The 20,476-nt window shown below is 45.8% G+C and overlaps 1 protein-coding gene across 3 annotated transcripts in view; it reads left to right on the top strand.

Annotated features, from left to right (window-relative positions):
* Nucleotides 1-17,879, top strand: part of ncf1 (neutrophil cytosolic factor 1) — a 110,710-nt gene extending 92,831 nt beyond the window's left edge. For 2 of the 3 annotated variants that reach the window (XM_072243671.1, XM_072243673.1), the window contains 5 exons: nt 3,511-3,628; nt 7,894-8,001; nt 10,444-10,628; nt 16,676-16,824; nt 17,586-17,879. In XM_072243671.1, the coding sequence (XP_072099772.1) occupies nt 3,511-3,628; nt 7,894-8,001; nt 10,444-10,628; nt 16,676-16,791 (527 nt within the window). In that variant the 3' untranslated portion in view covers nt 16,792-16,824; nt 17,586-17,879. The remainder of the gene's footprint in view (nt 1-3,510; nt 3,629-7,893; nt 8,002-10,443; nt 10,629-16,675; nt 16,825-17,585) is intronic. The other variant, XM_072243672.1, reaches the window with a different exon arrangement.
* Nucleotides 17,880-20,476: the final 2,597 nt, after the last annotated feature.

Raw genomic sequence — 20,476 nt, forward strand, 5'->3', positions numbered from 1 at the left:
CCGTTTCTAGCTGACTGTTGGAGAACTGGTAGTAAAACCACAAGCAAATTAATCACTCTTTTTATTTTGTTCCATACATATGCCCTTATTTCAAAGGTTCAAAAATCCAATTTAATGTCAGAGAAATGTATATAATATACACCCTGAAATGCTTTCTCTTCGCAAACATCCATGAAAACAGAAGTGCCCCAAAGAATGAATGACAGTTAAACGTAAGAACCCCAAAGTGCCCCCCAGCTCCCCTCACTCCTGTGTGTAACTGGCAGCAAGTAACAATCCCCCTTCCCCCTCGGCAAAGAAAAGGCATGCATTGGCACTGCCACTGGGCACTCAAGTGTGAGCAAAGCAATAGCAAAGACACAGACCTGCAGTTACCCCAAAGACTTTGCATTTCACCCGGTATTCAACATACCGCAGGTTCTCTCTCTCTCTCCCTAATAAGGGAGAAGAAGGTGTCTCCGTTTTCCCAGCGAGTGGGGAGACATAACAACAACTTACTGGTTTACGATGTTAAAAGTCTGTTATGTCGCTTTTTTTGAGCTCTGTACCTGAAGTTCGCAAAGATCCCAGGTGTCCGGGCCCAGAGCAGCTGATTTTCCGACTCCCCCGACGACACACGGGTCTCCTGCCGTGACACCGACCCTCGATCCGCCCGCCTCCAGAGCCCCGAGATCTTAGGCTTCCAAATCCGAGCCGGGTTCTCAGGCTGAACCCTTGCCGTGCTGAACAACGGCCGGCCCTGAAACCCTGAGAACGGGTCCCATTCCCGTAAAAAACCAAAGTCAACATGTAATTCCAGGCCAGGGTCTCCAAGAGAACCCGGAAAGGGAAAGATAAAGATATTAAAGATGGAAATAGATCTGTTTCCTATTTGAAGAGCCTCCCAGGATATTCTTCCTGAACACTGCCAAAATCAACACTTTCATGGCCATGCTTTGACATATCTGAAACTTCAATAGCATGAATTAGTCATTAGTCATTAGTCATACTTTATTGATCCTGGGGGAAATTGGTTTTCATTACAGTTGCACCATAAATATTAAATAGTAATAGAACCATAAATAGTTAAATAGTAATATGTAAATTATGCCAGTAAATTATGAAATAAGTCCAGCACCAGCCTATCGGCTCAGGGCGTCTGACCCTCCAAGGAAGGAGTTGTAAAGTTTGATGGCCACAGGCAGGAATGACTTCCTATGACACTCTGTGTTGCATCTCGGTGGAATGAGTCTCTGGCTGAATGTACTCCTGTGCCCACCCAGTACATTATGTAGTGGATGGGAGACATTGACCAAGGTGGCATGCAGCTTAGACAGCATCCTCTTTTCAGACTGTGATAAACCATGTATATATGTTGTAACTCGGTTGCCTGTCTGGACACACTCCTCTACTGACTGCCCCTGTGGCTCCTCCCACAGAGTCCTGTATAAAGGTGTTCGTCTTGCCCCTCCCCCTCAGTCCGGGGGCAGACACTCACTGTGGAGGTCGTATTGTACAGCGAATAAAAGCCTGTCAGTATTTTACCAAACCTCAGTCTTTTGGAGTAATTGAAGGTGCTTCACAGACACCACCGTGAGAGAGTCCAGTTCCATCCCCACAACATCACTGGCCTTATGAATGAGTTTGTTGATTCTGTTGGTGTCTGCTACCCTCAGCCTGCTGCCCCAGAACACAACAGCAAACATGATAGCACTGGCCACCACAGGCTCGTAGAACATCCTCAGCATCGTCCGGCGGATGTTAAAGGACCTCAGTCTCCTCAGGAAATAGAGACGGCTCTGACACTTCTCGTAGACAGGCTCAGTGTCCTTTGAATCACTTGGATGTGTGTGTGTCTATATGTGTGTGTATATATATATATATAAAATAAAAAATATGATATTCCCATGCTGTTATTTCCTTGGTCTAACTTGTCAGGTAGCTATCACTGAAATTCAAACAATTTCACCATTTCACTTTCTACACCCCATCTGTTCTTCCAACTGGACTTTTGCTTGGTCTATACCCTATATACACCATCACAATGTGATGCTATGTAATACATTAGTTCGGACCCAAGTAGGGTGGATCTGTGTAGTACATTGGTTTGGGAGGAGATGGTCTCATTGGGGTCAACATACACAAAATGCTGGAGGAATTCAGCACGCCAGGCAGCATCAATGGAAAAGAGTAAACAGTCAACGTCTCGGGCTGAGACCCTTCATTAGGACTGGAAAGGAAGGGGAGAAGTCGGCGTAGGAAGGCGGGGGAAGGAAGGAAGAATACAAGGTGACAGGTGATAGGTGAAACCAGGAGAGGGGGCGGGGGGTGAAGTAAAGAGCTGAGAAGTTGATAGGTGAAAGAGGTAAAGGGCTGGAGAAGGGGGAATCTGATCGGAGAGGACAGAAGACCATGGAAGGGAGGGACGAGGGAGGAGCAGCAGAGGGAGGTGATGAGCAGTTCAGGAGATAAGTTGAGACAGGCGAACAGGAATGGGGAATGGTGAAGGAGAGGAGTAGGGGGCGATTACCAGACGTTCAAGAAATTAATGTTCATGCCATCAGGCTGGAAGCTATCTAGATGGGATATAAGGTGTTGCTCCTCCAACCTGAGTGTGGCCTCATCATGGCAGTAGAGGACTGACTGACATGGCGGAATGGGAATGGAAAGTAGAATTCAAATGGCTGGCCCATGGGAGATCCCACATTTTATGGCAGATGGAGCGCAAGTGTTCGGCAAAGTAGTTGTCCATCAGCACTGGGTCTCACCGATATACAGGAGGCCACATTATGAGCACCAGGTACAGAGGATGACCCAAACGGTGTCGCCTCACCTGGAAGGACTGTTTGGGACCCTGAATGGGAGTGAGGGAGGAGCTTTAGGGGCTCCACACTGTGGCACTTGTTCCACTTGCAAGGAGGGAGATCAGTGAGGAGGGACGAGTGGTTGGGAGGGTCGTGTAGCAAGCTATCCCTGTAGAAACCGGAAAGAAACAGGGAGATGGTGGGATCCCGTTGGAGAGGGCAGAAGTTGTGGAGAATTATGTACTGGACACAGAGGTAGGTGAGGACAAGAGGAACCTATCACTAGTGTAGCAGCAGATGGAGTGAGGACTGGTGTGTGTGAAATGGAAGAGAGGTGGGCAAGGGCAGCATTGATGGTGGAGGAAAGGAAACCCCTTTCTTGAAGAAAGAGGACCTCAGTTGTTGTGGAATGAAAAGCCTCATCCTGAGAGCAGATGTGGTGGAGACGGAGGAACTGAGAGACGGAGATGACATTTTTACAAGTGACAGGGAGGGAAGAAATACAGTCCAGATAGCTGTGAGACTCATTAGGTTTATAAAAGACATCAGTAGTAGGCTCTATAGCGATGGAGACAGAGAGATCGAGAAAGGGTCTCATAGGTTCTCATTGGGATGCCTGTTATCTAAATTTTTTGGGCAGTTCTGGTCAGTTGATCTGATGAACTGAGTGACTTAACGGAAATAAGACTGTGCAGACTGTTGGGTTTGACCTTGTGTGGTCTTGCAGGTGAACGTTATAAAGTCATTCGAAGCTATATGGCAGTGCAGGAGGATGAGATGAGCCTGGAGGAGAACGATGTGGTGGATGTGATCCACAAGCTGTTGGATGGCTGGTGGGTAGTCCGGTAAGTGTACACCTTGAAAGTACCTCCATTCCTTCTTCAGCAGCCCTGAAAAGTTTTTATTTTTCTCTCCACGTGGTGCTAAACAAGGCAACAAATCTGGAAAACTGCTGCAGCACTAATAGGTGGTGTAGTTTGTCGCTGCTATACGGTGCGAACTATCACCGCTGTTGGTCTGTAGCCCTCCTGGAGCAGCAGATGTGTGTGGAGGAACAGCAGCTCAGTCCTCAGGAACACCTCTCCACTCTTGTTCATTGTCATCTTTCCAAATAGTTCCATCTATTATCAGAGAAAGAATACAGTATACAACCAGGCAACCACAAGAAACAGAAGAACTCTGGAAGAATTAGATTAAATTCAGCTTTATTGTCATTGTGCCGAGTACAGATACAAAGCCAATGAAATGCAGTTAGCATCTAACCAGAAGTGCAAAGAATAGTGTTATTTACAAAATAACTGTGAATAAAAAGTAAGTGCTACAGCATACAAATATAAAAGTACTGAGACAGTACAATCTGGGTGCAATACTGCTTAGCGCTGTGATGTGAGATTCAGCAGCGTCACAGCCTCAGGGAAGAAGCTGTTCCTGTGCCTGCTGGTGCGGGAGCGGAGGCTCCTGTAGCGCCTACCGGATGGGAGGAGAGTACAAAGTCCATGGTTAGGGTGAGATGCATCCCTGATAATGCTTTTCACCCTGCCCAGGCAGCGTTTATGGTAGATGTTCTCAATGGTGGGCAATTGGGTGCCAATAATCCGCTGGGCAGTTTTCACCACACGCTGGAGTGCTTTGCAGTCCAATACGGGACAATTGCCATACCACACTGAGATGCAGTTGGTGAGTATGCTCTCAGTGGTACAGTGGTAAAAGTCCGTCAGTATCCTGGGACAGAGGTGAGCTTTCTTCTTGCTCCGCAGGAAATAAAGACGCTGTTAAAATAAAAGCATCAATGTGTCAACCAACCCCTCCCCCCTACCGACTTCAGCAAAAAACGTCAGTGCCCACCACACACCAAGCCATAGCAAAGCACCCAGAGAGAAACCATGATCTGCAATCAACAAAAACTATCGTTTACTCTACAGCTTGACATGCCACAGGCTGTCTCTCTCACACTAGAGAGATGTCACCCATTTCACAGAAACTAAAAGTTGCTGAAACTGACACCCTGAAAAGGAAAAAAAGAGACATTAAAGAGAGAGAAATTAAGCTGTTTCCGCAGATGAGCTCGCACGGCATCATCGCAGGAGGGAGCTGCCTTTGTTTCAGTATTTCATGGGCCAGCAGTGTTATATTCCTTTCTGTCACTCGTTTTCGAATCCACAGCTTTCTGATGTTGCAAGGTTTGTATAGTTGTGGTGATGTTCTTCTGGGCAAAATGAAATGCCTATAAATTGCAGCGGATTAAAGATCATTGCTACACAGGAAGAGGCCTGGCAATTCACCTGATTCATACCCTCGTGACATTGACCCGTGCTAATCTCATACCCCACATTTGGCTGTTCCTATTCAAATACTTGTCCCACTGCCCTTTACATGTTGTATCTGCCTGTATCATGTCCTATTGCAGATAGTTACAGATAGCCACCATTCTCTGTATGAGAATGTTTACCCTTCATATCCCCTTTGCATTTCACCCCTTCTCCTTAAACCTATGCCCTCTCATTCTGAATTTGTCTGACTTGGAGTTAAAATTTGCTTACATTTTAACACTTAAATTTCAGGATTCTTATTAATCCTATTTGCCAAGGTTATTTCCCTATTGCCCGCCTGATTTCTTTTCTTATGTTTTCACCATCACCTTGAAATCTCAAGTGACATTTCCTGTGCCTCCTTTTCCCAGACTAAATTTATAATCTATGTTTTTTTCCCCTGCAGTCACATGCTGACTACTAGCTCCCAATGTCGTTTTCCAGTTCAGCAGCTGCTCCCAACCTACCTCTCCCACCTTCCCCAGTTAGGGACCCCAACTCAGCAACTGCCCAGTTGGGATATTTCCTTTAAGGAGTTGCCAGAGTTGCCACTATTCAGGGGGAGCAGCTTGTGGAATGAAGCAGTAATGAAAATTCACAATGCCTAAAAACTCCTTTCATTTTTTTATTAGTGTGGGATAGCAGGAAATCCATAGCAGCAGTTACTTATGATGGGAGGGGTTTCACACCTTCTGTGGTGATGCGATGGCTAAGGAAGTCAATCCTTGACAACCCAGACGGGCATTTAGCAGGGTTAATAACCAAACTGCGTTGGCCTGAGCACTCAGAAAGTGTGCGTAGATGGGATATATACTGTATATACATTCGGATTTGGAAGCACTGGCAACAAGTCTGTCATCCAGGTAAGCAAAAAGAAAATCTGAGTCTTTTAAGACAGAGTTTGTCAGCCTTAGGAAAGTCTGTGCTGCATTTTTCAGCCCAAAGAACATGCACAGAAACTCGAAGAGGCCAAATGGGGATATTGCAGGTGTTTTGGGAATGTCCTCCAAACACACAGGCACCTGAAAATAGTCCCTAACTAAATTGACTTTGGAAACAATTGACTTTTTGGCTAAACATGCTGGATGTGTGTGACTGGATAGTGATTGGGGTGGTGGCCTCATTAAGGCATCGGTAATCATCACATAGGCAGCAACACCATCAAACTTGGGGGCAAAGCCCCGTTTCGACTGGTGTACATTTCCAAGACTTTCCATGTTGGCAAACTCAACCTTCACGGTTACCAGCTTTCCTGGGCCCAGTCTATGCAGATGAGCATGGACTGTGTGTGTGGTGTGTGTGTGGGGAGGGGGTGGAGGGGTCAGTGAATGTGTGTGTCTCTGTGTGTTGGGTGTCTGTATGTGTGTGTGTTTGTTTGTTGTGTCTGTGTGTTGTGGGTGTATGCGAGGGTCAGTGTGTGTGTGTGTGTGTGTGTGTGTGTATTGGTGTGTGAGGGGTCAGTGTGTGTGTGTTTTGCATGTATCGATGTGTGTGGGGTCACTGTGTGTGCTTGTGTATGTGTATTGTGTCTGTGTGTGTGTGTGTGTGTGTGTGTGTGTGTGTGTGTCTATGTGTGTATGTTGTGTCTGTGTGTGTGGGGGGGTTCAGTGTGAGTGTGTTTGTTGTGTCTGTGTGTATGTTGTGTGTGGGTAGCAGTGTGTGTGGGGTCAGTGCAGACATCCCACCCTGCAAAAACTCATTTCAGGGAGGTAGCACCATCAATTTGCGGGAGACTCCCGGAACTTCCGGGAGAGGTGGGATGTCTGCAATAGAGTAGCTCCTTAGCAGCTGGCCAGCTAGTTTAAATAACGTTAGCTATGCTAATGAATGAATGACACCTGTTAAATTCACCTCAACATGTCTTTTACATTTACAATCTTAACCCACCACGGGCAATAGAAAAGTCACTGTTGCAAACAGTGCAGCGAGCAACACTGTCATTATTTTTGACCCCTATTAGGCAGGGGTACACTTTAGTGTAGTCTGGGGTGACGTACATTTTATATTTTCTTTTTTTGGAACACTCTGCCATGGCGTGCTCTCTCTCTCTCTCTCTCTCTCGCTCTCTCTCTCGTGCGCTCGCTCTCTCAAAAAAAATGATCAGGGAGCCACTGTCAATATGTGGGAGACTCCCGGAACTTCCGGGAGAGGTGGGATGTCTGTCAGTGTGTGTGTGTATGTTGCGCGTGTGTGTGTGTGTGTGTGTGTATCGGTATGTGAGGGGTCAGTGTGTGTGTGCATGTGTGGAGGAGGGGTCAGTGAGTGTATCTGTGTGTGCATGTGTGTGTCTGTGTGTATGGTGTGTGCATATGTGTGTGGAGGCGTCTATGTGTGTGGGCGGGTCTGTGTGTGTGTGTGTGTGTGTGTGTGTGTGTGTGTGTAGCAGTGTGTCTGCATGGGGGGCAGTGTGTGTGTGTGTGTGTGTGCGTCTGCGTGGGAGTGTATTGTGTGTCTGTGTGGGGGGAGCAGTGTGTCTGTGTGGAGAGTGTGTGTGTGTCTGCGTGGGGAGCAGTGTGTGTGCGCGCGTGTGTGTCTGTGTGGGAGGAGCAGTGTGTGTGTGTGGGGAGTGTGTGTGTGTCTGCATGGGGAGCAGTGTGTGTGCGCGCGTGTGTGTGTGTGGGGAGTGTGTGTGTGTCTGCATGGGGAGTGTGTGTGTGTGTGTGTGTGTGTTTGTGTTGTGGGGCAGTGCGTGTGTGTTTGTGTGGGGGGGGGCTCAATGAGCTGAGTTTATTTTAGATTTTGAGCACCTGCAGTTTTACTTTTAGTTTATAGGAACAATGACGTTGTTCTTGTCGAAACAGGAAATTTGAGGCGACTGGGTACTATCCCTCTATGTACCTCCAGAAATCAGGCTACACACTCAACTCTGGATTCAACGTGAACAAAGTGAAGAGCCCACCCCCCCGCAGGTGAGGCTGCCCCGCACGGAGTTAAACTGTTCCCCTCGCTCTGCTCTTCTCAGTCCATCAGAGAGGGAGTGGTCAGAGAAGAATGACTTTGAATGTTGTCAGTTCCTGTCTCTTCTGGAATATTTGTGGAACTGAAACGCAACACTTGTCAGCAATACTGAGTGCTGACAAAGCACAGCAAACTCTCAGAAAAGAGCCTATTGTTTACTGGCCTCAAAACTGTGCTTTGGTATTAAGTTCAGAACAGGAATTCATTCCCATCCTTGAGCATAAAAGCTAGAGTTGTAAGATTCAGTCTTTCATTAGATATTTCAGAGTTCTGAATGGCAATTTTTAAATGGTCCTGATTGTGACTCCAGTTAACATGGCTGAACGTAAGGTCACAGATTGAAGTGTTTATGGAAAAAACAGGATGTTCTGACCATCATTGCTCAAAATTAAGGTCAGACATTTGCTGACTTTCACATTGTTGTGACACACTGGTGACTGCTCCACGTCAGTGAGCACAGACTGAATGCACTGTAAAATACACACACACACACACACACACACACACACACACACACACACACACACACACACAACACACACTGACCCCACCCCGCCACACACACACACACACACACACACACACTGACCCCACCCCACCACACACACACACACACATACACACACACACACACACACACACACACACTGACCCCACCCCGCCACACACACACACACACACACACTGACCCCACCCCACCACACACACACACACACACTGACCCCACCCCGCCACACACACACACACACACACACTGACCCCACCCCGCCACACATACACACACAACACACACACACACACACTGACCCCACCCCGCCACACATACACACACACACACACACTGACCCCACCCCGCCACACACACACACAACACACACACACACACACACTGACCCCACCCCGCCACACACACACACAACACACACACACACTGACCCCACCCCGCCACACATACACACACAACACACACACACACACACACACACTGACCCCACCCCGCCACACACACACACAACACACACACACACTGACCCCACCCTGCCCCACACACACACACACACACACACTGACCTCACCCCGCCCCCCACACACACACACACACACACACACTGACCCCACCCCGCCCCACACACACACACACACTGACCTCACCCTGCCACACACACACACACTGACCCCACCTCGCCACACACACACACACACTGACCCCACCTCGCCACACATACACACACACACACACACACACACACACACACAAAACACACACACACTGACCCCACCCCGCCACACACACACACACACACACACATACTCACTGACCCACCCCTGCCACACAGACACACACACACACACACACTGCCCCCCCACACACACACTGAACCCACCCCTGCCACACATACACACACACACATTGACCCACCCCTGCCACACACACATACACACACACACACACATACTGCCCCCCCACACACACATACACACACATACACAGTGACCCACCCCTGCCACACAGACACACACACACACACACACACACACACACACATACTGCCCCCCTGCCCCCCCCACACACACAGTGACCCACCCCTGCCACACACACACACACACAGTGACCCACCCCTGCCACACAGACACACAGACACACACACACACACACACACACACAACACACACACACACACAACACACACACACACACACCACACACACACAGTGACCCACCCCTGCCACACAGACACACAGACACACACACACACACACACACACACACACACACAGACACACACACACACACACACACACAGTGACCCTCCCCTGCCACACACACACACACACACACACACTGAGAGCGGTGCTGTACTCTCCTGCTGATATAATGGTCCTTCTGATAAACTCATGTGAGTTTATGACTGTGTCAGGTCCCTCCGAACAGCTTCAGGTATACCCGTCCAATCTCACAGCCCCAGCATAGAAGGATCTCCCTTTAGAACAGAGACGAGTAGAGGGTGGGGAACCTGTGGCCTTCATTGCCACATATGGCTGTGGAGGCCGTGTCATTGAGTGTTTTTAAAGCAGAGGTTAATAGGTTATTGATTAGTAAAGGCATCAATGGTTATAGGAAGCAGGCAGAAGAATAGGGTTGAGAGGCAAAGTAAATCAGCGATAATAGAATGGCAGAGCAGACTTGATGGACTATATGGCCTAATTCTGCTCTCATGTCTTATGGACAAAAATCCTAGCCCTCCTGTTGCCTGGCAGCATGATGTAATGGTGGAGGGAGAAAGGTACTTGGACAAATGGGGCAAGCTTTGATGGTCAGCAGGGGCAAATTAGGCTGAAGGGCCTGCTTCTGTGCTGTATGACTCCCTCAGTAATTCACAGCATGTTTCCAGGTCAACCATACGTAATGCAAAGAGCATCCATGGGACAGAGCGGAAGCGGATAAGCCAGGAGACGTACAGGCGGAACAGCAGACGGCACCTCCAGCAGAGGGTCAACACAAGTGATGCAGCCAACAACAAGAACGTGTGGAAGCAGAAGGTGGATCCAAGGACAGAAAGGAAGCTTCAATTTGCAGGTACCAGCAGCTCCACAAATACCCGCCATTCTCAAGTTTTCACCACCCACAGGCAGTGTTGTAACCTGAGTGTGAGGAGGTCATCAGGCAGGGTCCTCTTGGTCAATGCCCCATCCCTCTTCCTGGGTCTGGGGCCAGAATAGGTTATTGCTTCAAACACTCTGATCCGAGTCAATTGGGAACGTTTCAGACACTCTCCTTCATTTGGGTAGCACACCCCAGGAACACCAGTTCAATGAGGGCCATTGGTTTAAAGTTTATAGGGCTGCTGTTTATAACCAATGAAGTCAGATATGGTATCAGCCTCTCACTTAAAAAAAAACTAAACATCCTTTCCGAAGCTGTGGAGCTCACACGGAGTGCTGGAGGAACTCAGAAGGTCAGGCAGCATGTATGGAGAGTCAACATTTCAGAGAGAGACCTTCATCTGGAAAGGAAAGGGAAAGAGGCCTAATAAGAAGTTGTGGGGGAGAGGAAGGAACACGAGCTGGCTGGTGGTAGGGGAAACCTGCTGAAGGAGAAGGTGGGGGCAGGGAGATGAAGTGAGAAGTTGGGTGATGGGTGGAAGACTTAAATGACCACAGTATTCCCTGCCCCTCTGCCTCAATCCCACACCAGCAGAAAGAACCTCTTCCACTGTACCCTAAGCAGACTGCCAAACTACAGGAGCTGGGCAAGAGCTTGAAGTGAAACGTACGGTTCTGGTTTGAGCAGAACACCAAAATTGTGGGGTGTTAACTCCAAGGAAAATGTACAGAGGAGAATCAGCTGGCAAAGGTCAGGCATGGAAGGATTTAGCAGTTTTATTCAAGAAGGTTAGGAAAAGTAGACAGGTTGTGCAGGATTCCCCTGTGGCATTTCACTTGAAAATCCAGGCGCTCCCTGAAGCAGTATGTGGACAGTCCAGAGAGGAGTTTGTACAAGATCTTGTCCTGCGGAATGAGCCTGGCATGGTGAGTGACTTTTCAGTGGGTCAACACTCGGGAAACAATGATCTCCATGCTTTGAGACTGTGCAAATAAGGGAACAATTCATATGCTGTGAATAAGTGAACCTTGAAGGTAAGTATTAAATTGGGGAATGTAAATAATGAGTGCATCAGACAGGACCTAGGGAGATTTAACTGCAGAGAATTGTTTTCATGTCTAACATGTGAAGGTTGTTCTTAAGACCGGCTGCACAGAACTGTGTACTGGTTTGTTCTAGTAAGAGAAAAGGAAGCGAATGGCAAGGCGCAGGAACCTTGAATGGTGAAAGGAGGAGTTACTTCTGTGAAGAAGAAGGCAGCATGTGTAAGGCTTAAGGAACGGGAATCACTTGAGGATCATAAAGGAGCAAGATGGGAACTCAAGAAGGGACTTAGGAAAACCAAGAGTACTCACTAAATTACCTTGGCAAATAGGATTAATGAGAATCCCAAGTCATTCAACACATACATTGAGCAAGGGGCTAACTGGTGTAGAAGCATTTAAGGATAAAAGAAAGGTCTTGTGTTTGGAGGCAGAGGATGTGGACAAAGTCCTAAACGAGTACTTTGTATCAGTATTTATTGAGGAGAAGGACAAGGATAGTGGGATCAGTGTGGAGTATGCTAAGATACAAGGACATTTGAAGACTGTGGACAAGGTAGTGTACTAATTCTTGGAAGAACATTAAGATGGCTAAGTCCCCAGGATCTAATAGAACATATCCCAGGTTATTGAAAAAGACAAGAAGTCTCATTAGAGACATAGAAATGTAGAAAACCTACAGCACAATACAGGCCCTTCAGCCCACAATGCTGTGCCGAACATGTACTTACTTTAGAGATTACCTAGGGTTACATATAGCCCTCTATTTTTCTAAGCTCCATGTACCTATTCAGGATTCTCTTAAAAGACCCTATCGTATCCGCCTCCATCACTTTCACCAGCAGCTCATTCCATGCACTCATCACTCTCTGTGTAAAAAAACTTACCCCTGACATCTCCTACTTCCAAGCACCTTAAAACTGTGCCTTCTCATGCTAGCCATTTCAGCCCTGGGAAAAAGCCTCTGAGTATCCACATGATCAATGTCTCTCATCATCTTATACACCTCTACCAGGTCCATCCTCCGCTGCTCCAAGCAGAAAAAGCAAGCTCACTCAACTTATTCTCATAAGGCATGCTCCCCCTTCCAGGCAACATCCATTGCTGGAGCTTTGATCAGACCTTTGTATCTTCTCTAGCCACAGGTGTGGTTCCAGGGGACTGTTAAGTAGCTTATATCTTCCTTTGTTCAGGAAGAGAAATAGAGATAATCCTGGAAAACATAGACTAGTGAGTCTCACATCAATAGTAGGAAAGCTACTGGAGAAAATTCTTAGTGATAAGAATTATACAAATTTGGAAAACTATGGCCAAATTAGAGATAGTCAGAATGGCTTTGTATGAGACAGCTCGTGTTTGACTAATCAGATTGAGATGTAGATGTAAGATCAAGATGTAATGATTGATCAAGGTAAAACAGTGGATGTTACATGCAAGGATTTTAATAAGGTTCCTCATGGGATGCATGGATCCATGGTGCCTTGGCTTAATGGACCCAAATTGGCTTGTCCACAGAATAGAAAGTAGTGGTGGATGAGTTGTATTCTGGATGGAGGTCCATGACTAGTGGTGTTCCAGAGGGATCAGTACTGGTCACTCAGCTGTTGGCTATATATGTATATAAGTGAGTAAAATGAAAATGTGGTAGGATGAGTGAGTAAATTTGCTGACAACACAAAGATTTGTGGCATTGTCCATTGCGTGGAGGATTGCCAAAGAATACAATGGGATATTGATCACTTGTAGATATGGACAGAGAAGTGGCAAATGAAGTTTAATTCTGGTAAGTGTGAGGTATTGCACTTTATGAGATCTAGTGAAAAGAGGCAGTACACATTTAGTGGCTGGAATCTGAACAGTGTTGATGGACAGATGTATCTTGGGGCTCAAGTCTCCAGATTGGGAAGTCCAAATCGAGATTGAGATCAGTTTGCTGATGCTGACTGCACAAGCTGGTATGGTGGTAAAGAAAGCATTCTTCCCTTTATTAGGAAAAACACAGTCAAATGGTCGAGAAGTTATATTGCAGTTTTATAACATAAAGCTAGAGTATTGCATTCAATTCTGATTTGCCCAGTACAAGAATGTGGATGTTCTGGAGAATGGGTTTTACCAGAATGCTGTCTCAGTTAGAGGGGATGCACTGTAAGGCAAGTCATAAAGAACAGCACAGCATGGAAATAGGCCCTTTGTCCAATCAATCCATGTTAACCAGGGCGCCCACCCCGTTGGCCCCAATTTCATGTGTTCAGCCCTTATCTCAGCCCTGCCAATCAAGGTACTTCTTAAATTGTATTATTGCACCAGCCTCAACCACTTCCTCTCACTCCATATAGTCACCACTGGCTCTCACTCCATAATCTCACCACATTCTGTCACCCCATTTTCTCACCACCTTGTCTCACTCCACAGTCACTACTTTCCCTCATTCCACATCATCATCGCTTTCTGTCTTTCCATATCGTCACCACTTCCTCTCATTCCATATCATCACCACTTTCTCTCACTCCACATTCTCTCCACATTCTCTCTCATCACATTCTCTCTCTCCACTTCCTCTCCCTCCACATTCTCTCCACATTCTCTCACTCCACATTCCCTCACTCCACATTCTCTCCACATTCTCTCACTTCACATTCTCTCACTCCACATTCCCTCACTCCACATTCCCTCCACATTCTCTCTCTCCACATTCTCACCACTTCCTCTCACTCCACATTCTTAACCTGGCCAACCTCTTGCTATAACTGAGGACCTTTAATCTTGGTAATATTCTGATAAATCTCTGCACTTTGTCCAGTTTAACTGTATTGTTCCAATACAAAGGGACCAGAACTGTACACAATGCTCAGAATGCAGCCTCACCAATGCTCAAATTAACCAATTTCCCCCCGGGATCAATAAAGTATGACTATGACTATGACAATGACTTACAAAACTGCAACATAAAGACCCAATGCCTATACTCAGTGCCCTGCTTGATGTAAGCCAATGTGCAAGACACCTTTTACATGATACTGTCTACCTGTGCCACCACTTTCAATGAACTATGCACTTGTACTCCTAAGTTCTTCTGTTTCACTGCATTCCCTCGTGCTCTACCCATAATATAAGTCCTATACAGGCTTAACTTTCCACTTATTTATATTGAAATCCATTTTTCCACACCTCAGCCCACTTCCCTAACTGGTCATGATTTTGCTGTAATCTATGATGACCTTCTTCACTATCAACAACACCTAGTAATTCAATAGATATATTTAATGTCAGAAAAATGCATACGATATCCATCCTGAAATTCTTTTTCTTCGCAAACACCCACAAAAACAGAGGAATGCCCCAAAGAATAAATGACAGTTAAATGTTAGAACCCCAAATGTGTCATCTGCAAACTTACTGATCAGGCCTTGTGCATTCGCATCCAAGTCATTTATATAGGTAATGATTACATGGGTCGTGGTACCAACCCCTGCAACACACCACCAGTCTGGCCTCCATTCTAACAAACAACCTTCCTACCTTGGAGCCAATTTTGGATCCACCAAAGTACAATGGCTCTTCCTGGATTCCTTGGGACCTAACCTTCCAGGCCAACCTACCATGCAGGACCTTGTTGGAGGCCTTGCTAAAATCCAATTGGACAAAATCCACTGTCCTACTCCACCTACCTTTGTGGTTGTTACTTCAAAAAGACTCTGAAAAGTTAATTGGGCACACCTTCCATGTACAATGCCGTGCTGACAGCTTCCAATCCGATTCTGTCTGTGCAAGTGTTGGTAGATCCTGTCCCTCAGAATTCCCTCCAGTAACATCCCCACCACTGATGTCAGGCTGATCAGCCTGTAGTTGCATGACTTGTATTTGCTCCCTATATCGAAACAGAAGTCGTTAACCACCTTACATTCTTTGGAAACTTCATTGTCTCTGAACATGGTTCTGTTACTTCTTTTCTAGCCTTCCACAAAGTCCAAGGGTGCACTTAGTTAACCCCTGGGGATTTTTCTACCTTAATATGTTGTAATACTACAAATATCACCTCTTTAGTAATAGTTCCTAGTACATCTTCACTGGTTTCCCTTATATCCTGTGTATACATGATTTTCGCTTCAATAAACTCAGAGGTGAGATCATGGTTAAAATTCCTACCTATCTCCCACAGCTCAAGATACAGCCAGCTTTGCTTATCTTTAAGAGACCTGCACATTCTCCCTAGCCACCCCATTACTTTTAATGGAGGGTGTATATTTAAAATGAGAGGAGTATGTTTAAAGGAGATAAGTGGAATAAGGATTGTACAGCTGGAATGTACTGCTGAGTCTTCTAGATAGGCACATGAATGTCTAGAGATTGGAGGGCTATGGATTTTGTGTAGGCAGAAGGGATTAGTTAAGTGTTCAATGGCTAGTTAATTAGGTCAGCACAACATCACCGGTTGAAAGGGCTGTTCCTGAGCTCTTCTGTTCTATGTTTTAAAACAGAGACACCTAAAACTAGACTATAGACTTAAGTTGAGGAGTAAGGCTTTAAGAGGGTTAACAAGGAAGAACGTCTTTCACCCAGAGGTTGTTTATGTTCTGGAATGCACTGCTTGAGAAGGTGGCAGAAGCAGAGGCAGATACATTTCAAAAGTATCTGAACAATCAAATACTTGGCCCTGCATGTACTGGGTTCTGATCAATGGGATTTGTGGAGACACGTGCTTTGCTATTGATGGTGTCTTTTGTGCTGCATGGTATTGGTTGTTTCAATGTGTGTGTGTGTGTATGTGTACATGTATACTGGGCTATTCAAGCATATGGTATCCGTACATGTTGTGGGTATGTGTGTCAGTGTGAAGTCTCTGCTCTTCTCCTTCCGTGGTCCTGTGTTGCTCGTTTAGGGCTGTGTCCTGACTGTAAGCGTTGTCTGTGTGGGAAGTTTGGATATGTGCCAGTCCAGCTGAGTGACCATCAGTTACTTTTTTTTTCTCTCTCTCAGATGCCATCAGTGAGGAGGAAGGAAGTCAAAAGATGTCCCCAGAAATTCCTCCCCGGCCCACTCTCAGTGAGATCATGGCACACTGCTCTGAGAGAACCAAGAGCAAAATAAAATGAGTGTGAGCCTTTGCAGGAAACCATTGGCAGCAGGTATGGCCATGTGGCTTGTGATCCAATTGTCGTCGTGTGGGTGTGAATCCAGCTGTGGGCTTGTTGATTAGATTAGATTCAACTTTATTGTCATTGTGCCGAGTACAGATACAAAGCCAATGAAATGCAGTTAGCATCTGACCAGAAATGCAAAGAATAGTGTCATTTACAAAATAACTGCGAATAAAAAAAGTGCTACAGCACACAAATATAAAAGTACTGAGACAGTACAATACGGATGCAATACTGCTTAGCGCTGTGATGTGAGGTTCAGCAGTGTCACAGCCTCAGGGAAGAAGCTCTTCCTGTGCCTGCTGGTCTGGGAGCAGAGGCTCCTGTAGCGCATACCGGATGGGAGGAAAGTGAAAAGTCCATGGTTAGGGTGAGATACATCCCTGATGATGCTTTTCGCCCTGCCTAGGCAGCGTGGCTCTTGCTGTGCTTAAGATTCATGTTCAGTATCCAGCTGTGGCAGATAGCCGTGTTTGAAGTCCAGCTCTGGAGGGAGGCTGTTCTAATGGGGTTCCACCTTGCTTGAGTGATTTTGGATTTTGGAATTCACTGTGTGCAAATTTGATGAACCAAGTGGCCTCACGCTAACCTGAACCCAGGCTCATTGTTCAAGGAGCTAACTATTTCTTCTTCTCCTGTCCCTCCCACTGTTGCCTGCAACATTCAACAGGTCAGGCACTGGCTGTGGAGAGAAATTTGAAATCTAATGATAAAGCCTAAAACTTTAATCTTTGTTTCTCTCTGCACAGATACTGCCTGACTGGAGTCCTTTCTGTATTTTTTGCTTTTATTTCCAGCATCTGCAGTTTAGCTCTGAATTCATCTGAGGAAGTTCCAGGTCCCAGACTGCACCATGCACTGAAGTTGACTGTACATGCCCCTGTGTTTGTATTGGACACCAGCTTGTATCTTTCTGCAGCAACTAACCTGCGCCAAGCTTGTCTTAGGAGTTGCTGAGACAATGGGTCAGGGAAGACAAGCAGGAACAAATCCTCTGCAAGAATTTACACATGTGTTAAAACAATAAAAGACAATCTTATTTCCTTCATCTGGTTTGTGTTTTTCCTACTGTGATCTTCATCCTAAGATTACAATGTCCCTAATTTGTCAGATTAGAACAGAAGCATACCCTGTATGTTGATATTTATTTGTAAATTGAAAAGCAATTTGCCCTTAAACCTTATGGTTACAAATTGGCATATAGGAGGGAGACAGAATATCTGGTTCAGAGGTGCCACAGCAACTTCCCACACAATGACAGTAAAATCAAAGAGCTGATTGTTGATTACAGGAGGAAGAAGCTGGAGGTCCATGAGTGAATCCTCATTAGGGGATTGGAGCTGGAGAGGGTCAGTAACTTTTAATTCATTGGCATTACCATATCAGAGGATCTGTCCTGGGACCAGCAGGTAAACACCAGCACAGAGAAGGCATGACAGCTCCTCTACTTTCTTAGATGTTTACATAGATTCACCATATAATCCAAAACTTTGACAAACTTCAATAGATACTCAGTGGAGAGCATCCTGACTGTTTGCATCATGGCATGATGTGGAAACATCAATGTCCAGGAATGGAAAAGTCCTCAGAAAGTGCTGGATGTAGTCCAGGTAAAGCCCTCTCCGTCATTGGGCAGATTTACAAGGAGCTCTGTCACAAGAAATCAACGTGCGTCATCAGGAACCACATTATCCAGTCCATGTGCTTTCTTGTGACTGCCATCTAGTAAAAGATACAGGAGCCTTAGGTCCCACACCACTGAGTTCAGGAGCAGTTATTACCCTAAAACCACCAGGCTCCTGTATCAGTGTGGATAACTTGACTCACTCGACACAACTGATTGACTCACTTTCAAGGACTTTGCAACTGTCATTCTCAGTATTATTTATTTACTTCATTTTATTTGCGTAATTTGTTTTCTTTGGCACATTAGACACGACATTTGTTATGTACAGATTTTCATCAATTCTTTTTTTCCTGTAAATGCCTGCAAGCAAATGAATCTCAGAGTAGTATAAGGTGACATATATATAATTTGATAATAAAGTTACTTTGACTTTGTCCTGTACCAGGTTCAATGCTGACTCCGTGTAGCTGCAGAGATTAACCACAGCCAGCCCGTACTGAAGAGCAAGACGCTTCATGATTGTAGACTTGTGCATATGGGAAGCTCTGTAGCTGTCGTGTGCCCTCTTCGAGCCTCGATTTACTTTCAAAGCATCATCCTGTTATGACAGATAGCTACATTGATAATTACAAAAATGATTTTTGTGGGTAGAACTGATCTCTGGTTTGTGGGAGTTACTGATCAGTGTCATACACCAGGGGACTAGAAGGTAAGTGCGGCCTGGGTGGAAGCCCAGGCAAGGCAGAAGAAAGGCAGGCACCTTGCACGTTGTTTATGAATATTTGTTACAAAAAATTGGCTCTGTTGACTCTAAAATTGAAAGGAATGGCCTGAACAAGCTCTGATCTTGACTCCCACTGAACTCCTCAGAGAAAGCTGTTACTGGCATGGTGATAGGAAGCAGAATGCTCTGGGGCATCAAACTGACTAGGGCTCTGTGACCAGGAGTGTAGTGCTGGAGCCTCTATTGTTTGTCATATATATAAATGACTTGGATGAGAATGTAGGTGGTCAGAGTAGTGAGTTTGTAGGTGATATGAAAATTGAAGTCATAGATGATGAATAAATTTGTGATCAGCTGGAAAGTTGGATAGAGCACTTGAAGGTAGAATTAATTTTAAATGAGTGTGAGATGATACACTTTGGTAAATCACATTCTGACAGGGTATACAGAGTAAATGACAGGGACGTTAGCAGCAGAAATACATAAAGACCTTGATGTGCAAGTCCATAACCGTCTGAAAGTGGTGTCCCACCTGGATAAGGTAATGTTTGCCAAATCATGCCAAATCAAAGAGTATTATAGCGGGGTCATCATGTTGCATAATGTTACATATGATAAAATATAGTATGCCAAAGTCAGCATGGTTTTCTAAAGGGGAAATCTTGCCTGCCAAATAGACCATAAGAGATAGAAGCAGAATTAGGCCATTCAGCCCATTGAGTCTGCTCTGCCATTCCATCATGGCTGATCCTGGATCCCACTCAACCCCATACACCTGCCTTCTCGCCATATCCTTTGACGCCTTGATCGATCACGAAGCTATTAACTTCTGCCTTAAATACACCCATGGACTTGGCCTCTACCGCAGTCTGTGGAAGAATGTTCTACAGATTCACTACTCTCTGGCTAAATAAATTCCTCCTTACCACTGTTGTAAAAGGTCACCCCTCAATTTTGAGGCTGTGCCCTCTAGTTCTGGATACCCCCAGTATTGGAAACATACTGTCAACATCCACACTATCTAGTCCTTTTAACTTCCGGTAGGTTTCAATGAGATCTCCATGCACTCTTTTGAATTCCAGTGAGTACAGGCCCAAAGCTGCCAAATGCTCCTCATATGTTCATCCCCAGAATCATACTCAGGAACCTCCTCTGACTCTCTCCAATGACAACACATCCTTTCTGAGATATGCAGCCCAAAACTGTTAACAATACTCCAAGTGCAGCCTGACAAATATCTTATAAAGCCTCAGCGTTATCTCATTGCTTTTATATTCTATTCCCATTGA

The sequence above is a fragment of the Mobula birostris genome, chromosome 25 (genome assembly GCF_030028105.1).
Source record: "Mobula birostris isolate sMobBir1 chromosome 25, sMobBir1.hap1, whole genome shotgun sequence".
NCBI lineage: Eukaryota > Metazoa > Chordata > Chondrichthyes > Myliobatiformes > Myliobatidae > Mobula > Mobula birostris.